This window comes from Myotis brandtii, unplaced genomic scaffold, assembly GCF_000412655.1.
Source record: "Myotis brandtii unplaced genomic scaffold, ASM41265v1 scaffold1425, whole genome shotgun sequence".
Classification (NCBI taxonomy): domain Eukaryota; kingdom Metazoa; phylum Chordata; class Mammalia; order Chiroptera; family Vespertilionidae; genus Myotis; species Myotis brandtii.
This window is the reverse complement of record NW_005355091.1, coordinates 55,566-63,545: the sequence shown is the minus strand read 5'-3', so window position 1 is coordinate 63,545 and position 7,980 is coordinate 55,566. Positions and strand designations below refer to the sequence as shown.

The following is a 7,980-nucleotide window of genomic DNA, read 5'->3' as shown; positions in this document are numbered from 1 at the left end:
TCAAAGGTGCTCTGAAGGGGCAGAAATCACTCAGATGATTGACCCCCAGAACATGGAGAGATCCCGCTGCACCCAGAGACAGAAAGTCAGGTGGAACCTCTGTGACACATAGGACCTGCGTCCCAGGGCCAGGAAAAGGCGCTGAGCTGCCCTGTGGGAGCAGATGCATCTTGCATAGCCCCAGGCCCCACTCCTCCACCCCTGGTATCACTGTCCTGAGGGCCCCTTTGTTTTTCCAGTCCAGAGGCACAGAGACAGAAGTGACTGGCTCAAATAGAAGTTCAATAAATATGTCCCCAGGTCTTAGATTATAACCTGGGAATTGTCTCCAACATGCTCTTCTACCCAAAGCATAGAGATGGAATAAACAGAATTAGACAAAGAGGTACAGTCTGGGGGACAAGAGGCAGTGAGGAGGCAGAGAGGACTCTGAAGGTTTGATGAAGAGGGCTGGAGAGTAGGGGCTCTGCTCACAGAGACAAGAAAGTCAGAGAGAGGACTTTCTGTTCTCACCCTGTGATATGAGGGTCCATCCCACATGGCTGTCCATCCTGCATTGCTTTCTGTTTTGTGTCCCTCTCACAGCCCAGCCCTGAAGGACATGAAGGAGGTGTGAGCCCATTTAACATTACCCCTCAAGGCAGCCATTGCGTCCACCTCCTTCCTGGGCTCTGAGCTTCACACCCTCACTCCCTTCTCCAGTTCACCCTCCAATTCTGTCTTTGCAACTCCCTTTCAGAAGCTGTTTATGCCTAAACCCTTCCATGGTCCTCACTGTCTTCAGGGTGAATCCAGGCTCTTCCTTCTGCACTCAAGGCTGTTCATGATCATCCAGATGTGACCCTCCCACCTCAGCTCTCACCTCTGCATCCCTCAGACAGATGGGTACAGCTGCCCATGAACACACACACACACTCACACACTCATACACACACACAAACAGGCATATTCACACACACACTCACACATACACTCACATACACACACACACAAGCACACATGGTTTTTCATTTTTTTCATTTCATAAGTTCGATGTGTAATCGTTACATTATCATTTAATCTAAAACATTCACTTCTGTTTTGATTCACACATTGATTATTGCAAAGTCCGTTGCTTTTCTTCCAAAATGCAGGGAATACATTTTGGAAATAAATGTATGTTGTTTCTGTCTAGAAGGTTTGGAGAGTGAAGTCCTGTGAGAAGAGAAGAAGACTCAACAATGCCCATCTGGTCATGTGGTGATAAAAAGTAAGTAACATGGTATCCCATAAAAATATATAGATGTGGTACTCTAGAATTGTACATTCAAAACTATACAACCCTAACCCGGGTTGTGACCTGGGGGAGGGGAGGAGGTTCACTGGGATGAGTTTGGTTGGAGGAAGCCTTGGCCTCACTGGGACTGGAGAGTGTAGCTCAGCCTGATCATCAGCAGCATGGACTGCCGGGTGGAGATCCCTGGATGTGGCTGGAGTCAGGGGGGACCCGTGGACAGGCTTTGTGCAGGGGATGGTCGGTGACAGGTATATTTGGGGCCATGAGAATGAAACACATGAGCCGAGAAAGAGGGTCTAGAGGAGGCCAGGAGGCTGATGCAGTCACACAAACAAGCTGTCCTGAGTCTTCACCTGAGCTTGTCTGTGTGGAGAAATGGGTCACAGAAAGGAGAACCAGGATCCAGAACAGTGGGATTGGTTCAGGGTGTGAGGGGAACAGAGAGCTCATCCTCTCTCAGCCTTGGGTTTCTGCAGGAGCCAATGGGGCTGTATCCAGGTTGCTGACCCCAAGAGGAGCAGGAGGCCTGGGGGATGTTACAAAACTGTCAATCACCCACAGAGGCAACCAGCACTGCCCTCAAGGCCTGGGTGTGTGCCGCTGCTTCTCCCTATCACTTCCTCTTTCTGACATTCTTGTCTCTGTAAGCAGAACTCCTGCTCTCCATCCCTCTCCATCTAACCTTCAGAGTCCTTTCTGCCTCCTCACCACCGCTTGTCCCCCAGACTGTACCTCTTTGTCTTATGCTGTTGATTCCACCTCTATGCTTTGGGCAGAAGAGCACTTTGGAGGCCAATCCCAGGTTGTAATCTAAGACCTGGGGACACGTTTATTGAACTTCTATTTTGAGCCAGTCTCTTCTCCTCTACCTCTTCACCTGTTGGGCAAAATTGTGAAACCTCACCTCTGAGGTTGTTATGAGGATCAGCAGTGTCTGAGACATGAAGGGCCCCAATCTGGTGTCATTTTCTTTCTTTTTTAAAATTTTTTTATTGATTTCAGAGAGAAAGGGAGAAGGGAAGATAGAAACATCAATGATGAGAGAGAATCATTGATCGGGTGCCTCCTGCAATCCACACATTGGGGATGGAGCCCACAACCCAAGCATGTGCCCTTGACCAGGAATCGAAGCATGGCCATTTGGCTCATATGTCAATGCTCAACCACTGAGCCATGTTGGCCGGAAATCTGGTGTCATTTTCTGACCTGATGAAGGCATGTGTATGAGAGACGTGTGGTGGGAAGGGCTGTTTGGAAGTCACATGTGTGTCCCCCAAGCCTACAAGCTGAATCAGAAGCTATAGTGCATCCTTGGTTGAATGGCAGATGAGTGCAGACAAAAGGATGCAGGGATTGGTGGGCCTCAGCCGGGATCCTAGACTCAGCCCAAGTCAGGAGTGAAGGTGAAAATTTCATCAGTGGGTTGGTCTGTAAGCACTAAGGCGCTTAGGGCACCTCTGACCCAGTGGTAGTCCCGCTTCCATAAAACTCCATGGACACCATTGTGGCAACCTCCAAGGTATAAGGGAGCTGTAGGGAACCATGCGAGTTGCACTTGCATTTATTTTTATTAGAGCAACAGTGACATAACATACAATTGAGCCTTTTGAAATATGAAAATCACAAGAATACAGTAAACACACAATGTCTCAATGACAACGACTATCTAGTTCCAAGAAGTGTTTAACCTCCCCACCCTAAAACCCACTGTGGGCCCCAGACCCCACCTACCAGGCCTGATGAGTCACCTTGATCTCTGCTCAGAGGGAACACAGATGACCCAGGAAGTTCTGAGTCTCTCAGGGGTCTAATCTCCCCTCAAATACTTAAGGCTTGTGTCTTAGGGCTGCTGGGTGTCAGATGAGGATTCTGTGGGACCACAGGGATTGAAAGGTCTGCTGGGAAGTGACAGGAGGAATGGTTGTGGCAGAGGGAGATGTTGGGGCCCAGGCTAGGTGAGGAGCAGCCAAGGTCACATGTGGTGATGGCAGCACCCACACTTCACTTTCCATTCTGATCAACCAGGACCCACTGAGAAATGGACACCCACAGCCACAGTGTCAGGCCTGCAGAGAGGTAAGTGAGGGTCTCTGTGGTGGTGGGTGTGTCCATGTGGGATAGGGGCTGAGTCATGCAGAGGCCTCAGTTACCTCTGATTTGGACACATCTTTTCCCTTGTGTGTCTCCAAGTGTAAAGGAGAGATCACTGTCCAGAGCTTAGATTTCCTGTCAGTTCTGGTCCTGACCTCCTGGGAGAGGGGGCACCACAGGGAAGCCCCCAAGATGTGATGTTATGGGGCCTGTCCCCTCTGTCTCAGTGATGGTGACACTGTACAGGGAGGGACAGACAGGACAAGGGTCCGGGCACCCAGGTCCTGTCCCTCAGCTCAGAGGAGGGAACAAAGGTGGATCAGCCCTGGTTAGGCTCCCTACTCTGCTGCTCCTGCTGTGGGGCTGGGGGGATGAGGGACGGTGCAAAAGTTATGATCTGAGAAGTGGGGCATCTGAAAGCACAGGGCCCAGGAAGAAGGCACTTGTCTCCCTAGGTCCTCACTCACACCCTCATGTCATGATTCTCAGGAGCAGATGACACCCTCTACCCATCACCAAACAACTCAGACCCCAAGATCGGTGAGTAGGAGAAACGCTTAGTTATGGGACTGGGCTTAGAGGGTCATGTCCTATCAAGGGGAGGTGGGTGCTCTGGGTGGATATCAAGGGTCCTGGCCTCTGTGACCTGTTTTTCCAAATTCCCAGCCTCCCACCCCCAAGACTACACCGTGGGGAATCTCATCCGGATGGGCGTGGCTGGCTTGGTCCTGGTGGCACTCGGGGTGTTGCTCTTTCAGGCTTGAAACAGCCAGAGGCGGACCCAGGATGCAGCCAGGAGGTGAACCCAGAGGGAACAATGCACTGTTCAGAGTGGGGGAGCCTTGGAGCCCATCTGAGGATCCCAGGAGGCGCTGAAGGCAAGTTGGGACTATGCCTTGGGAGAACTGCCTGCTGATTTTTCTAATGGAATGAACATGGTTTGGTGCAGGAAATGGACCAGCTTTTTTCACTATTAAATGTGAGTTTCCAGTTTCCTCTCCATGTCTTAGTTGACTTTCGGTAACGACCCCCCACTTCTTTCCTCACCCCTGTGATTTGAAGGACCATCCTACATGGCAAGTGTGGGTCCCCACATCTAACACCTCATGCTCTCCTCCACTTTTTTTAAAAAATTACATTTATTGGGGTGACATTGTTTAATCAATTATACAAGTTTCAAGTGCACAATTCTACTGTAAAATATCTGTCTATTTTTACTTGATAACATATTATTTACTTTTTTAAAAATATATTTTTTATTGATTAAGATATTACATATGTGTAATCAAGAGAGAAATCAAGAGTTTCTCAAAAGAAAAAGCTCAGGGAGTTCATCACCACTAAACCAATGTTACAACAAATGTTACAGGGACTTCTCTAGTAGAAAAGAATATATAAAAAATATGACAGTCCAATCAATGCCTCTCTGTCTCTGGATCAGTCCTTGTTCATCACTTTATGTTGTTCATTATATTCCACAAATGAGTGAGATCATGTGGTATTTATCCTTCTCTGACTGGCTTATTTCACTTAGCATAATGCTCTCCAGTTCCATCCATGCTGTATATTATTTACTTTTTATCTCCGCGTGACCAGATGAACATTATTGAGTCCTTTCTTCTGTTCAGAGGACTTTGCCTGGATTCAGCAACTAAACAAATGGGCAAAATTAGATACAAACCTAGAAAAGAGAAATCCAAAATGATGCCTATGCCCCTCTCTGGACTTCACATCCCTTCCCATCTTCATCGATGTCAACTGTGCTATTTTCCCAATAATGATATCACTTGGATTCAATACATTAGTGTTTGATGGGACAGCCTTGTGCTGTGCTGCCTCTGAAAATCATCACTTATAAGGATGCTCTGATATGTGGCATTTGCCATTTTCTGAGTACATACAATACAAGAATACCATTCAGCCACAAAGAAGGCGTAAATCCTGCCAGCTCTGACATGGGTGAGGCATTGGGGCATTGTGTTAAGTGAGACCAATGGGACAGAGGGAGACAGATACTGTATGTTCCCACTTATATGTGGAATATACAAATGCCAAACTCATAAAAACATACAGTGGAATGATCCTCAGCACGGGAAGCATAGGGAAATGGAAAGATGTTGGACAGAATGCCAACTTCCAGCCCTGGTCAGTGTTTCTCAGTGGTTAGAGGGTCTGCTCATGCATCAAAGGGTCACGGGTTCAATTCCTGGCCCTGGTCTGGATGTGTTTGGGAAGCAACCAATTGATGTGTCTCTCTTACCTCTCTCTCTCCATCTATACTAATAAAAGGGTAATATGCTAATTAGACCAAACATCTTCTGGACATCCTTCCAGACAAAGCCACGGTGCCAGAGGCCAAGGCAGAGGCAGTTAGGGGCAATCAGGTCAGCAGGGGAGGGCAGTTACGGGCCTGTCAGGCTGGCAGGGGAGGGCAGTTAGGGGCTGATCAGGCCAGCAGGGGAGGGCAGTTAGGGGGTGATCAGACCAGCAGGCAGGCAAGTGGTTAGGAGCCAGCAGCCCCAGATTGTGAGAGGGATGTCTGACTGCTGGATCGGGCCTAAACCGGCAGTTGGACATCCCCCGAGAGGTCCTGGATTAGAGAGGGTGCAGGCAAGGCTGTGGGATCCCCCCCCCCTGCACAAATTTTGTGCACTGGGCCTCTAGTATAAATATAAGACACTGATTTTGACTCATAAACAATAAATGATTTCAACTAAAATAACAAAAAGCAGACCTTGTAGGTTGTCTTCTCTAGAAATGCAGAATCCAACTGTCCTCTCTGCTTTTTGTTTGGCAGGAGAGTGAAGAATATGCAACTGGCACAAGGCCTAATAGATACCAGCTGCTATAAAAGAGATGCCATATTTCTCCTGAAGATTGCTTCAGACTATTCACTATTTTTCTACATTAGCTTGGCCAGGGGCTGTTGAAAGCTATAAATGGAATAATTGATATGACTTTCCAATGGCAGCAAATTATGTGGAAGTCCTTAGGTGACTGTAGAGCTTAGGAAAAGTAAATGTGGTACTTTAAGATGTGAGGTGTGGTCAGTGACGTGGTTCATGTCAAAACCTCAGCACCTGCTATTTTTAGGGTGAAAGGGCTGGTCCTCTTCCTGTGAGATGGGCACCTTGTGAACAGTACCCATGCCGTGTGGAGACACTGCCCACCACATCCTGGACCTTCTCCGCTTTGCTCAGCCCCTGCCTCCTGTTTAACAGAAGAGTCATGTTCCCCAAGTCCTCAGCCACAGGAAGTGCAGGTCAACAGAGACATCTCACAGGAGCCAAAACTGCGCTTAGTGTTTCTGAATGTTTGCTCCTCAGGCAACGACAAGAAGGCTCACTGTCCAGGATGCAGGAAGTGCACACACCTGCCTGTGTGAGGCGGTGAAGGTGGAGGGGGAAGGAGGAAGGTTGCTGACATCCATAAACCATGGGCACACATATCTTTATGAATAAATGCTTTCATCTTTTTCCCATTGACAACCAGAGGAGGGGTTGCCAGTGGCATTCTTATTGTCTTTAACATACCATCCCCCTTAAATATAACACTGCATCTTGAGCTTCGCTTTAGCAGCTGAAGAATAAATCGTCAAGAACCCTGCTATATCGCCGAAACCGGTTTGGCTCAGTGGATGGAGCGTCGGCCTGCGGACTGAAGGGTCCCAGGTTCAGTTCCGGTCAAGGGCATGTACCTTGGTTGCGGGCTTATCCCCAGTAGGAGATGTGCAGGAGGCAGCTGATCGATGTTTCTCTCTCATCGATGTTTCTAACTCTCGATCACTCTCTCTTCCTCTCTGTAAAAAATCAATAAAATATATTTTTAAAAAAAGAACCCTGCTATAGAGAGCATCAGCCTGCAGACTGAAGGGTCCCGGGTTTGATTCTGGTCAAGGGCACATGCCCAGGATGCAGGCTTAATCCCCAGTATGGGGCATGCAGGAGGCAACCAATCAATGATTCTCTCTAATCATTGATATTTCTATCTCTCTCTCCCTGTCCCTTCCTCTCTGAAATCAATAAGAATATATTTTTTAAAAAGAGCTCTGCTATAGCACCTTCCACGGGGCATTTAGCACTTTTCCTGATGGATGGGCAGCACCAACCCAACACTGCAAAGTAAATTCAAAGTTGTCGTCAGAGAGTCCGCAAGTCAGGACAGTTCTCCTGGTTTCGGGAGGTTGTGCTGATTCACAACAGCTCTAATCTTGACCAACAACATGCATGCGTATCTATCAGGTTTTCCTTAAGACCATGGACCACCACCCTCTCCCCTAATTACCTCTCACTTCGTATGTTAATCCTGAGAGGGTGGAAGCGAATTCAGCACCGGGATGTGGACAGCTCCACCACCCCCCCCTTCTGGTGGGCATGCAGATATGTAGCTTATCCTATGTTCCTTGAATTTTAAATAAAAGGGAAATATAAACATGAGTCTATGCTGTACATATGATTTATGACAGGGTTAGGGTTAGGCTTAGGCTTAGGGGTTGTTCTTCTTCAAGGACAGTAACACCCACTATTAAATGTAAGTTGTTGCAGAACCACATCCTGCATGGGTGAACGGTCAGACCTCCACAAAAGGCCTGGGGTGGGGCAGGTGGGTGGGGG

The 7,980-nt window shown here is 48.0% G+C and overlaps 1 protein-coding gene across 1 annotated transcript in view; it reads right to left on the bottom strand.

The window, feature by feature from the left end:
• Positions 1 to 648, bottom strand: part of LOC102248790 (leukocyte immunoglobulin-like receptor subfamily B member 3) — a 12,945-nt gene extending 12,297 nt beyond the window's left edge. The window contains exon 1 of the mRNA XM_014535338.1: positions 633 to 648. Coding sequence (XP_014390824.1) covers positions 633 to 648 — 16 coding nt within the window. The remainder of the gene's footprint in view (positions 1 to 632) is intronic.
• Positions 649 to 7,980: the final 7,332 nt, after the last annotated feature.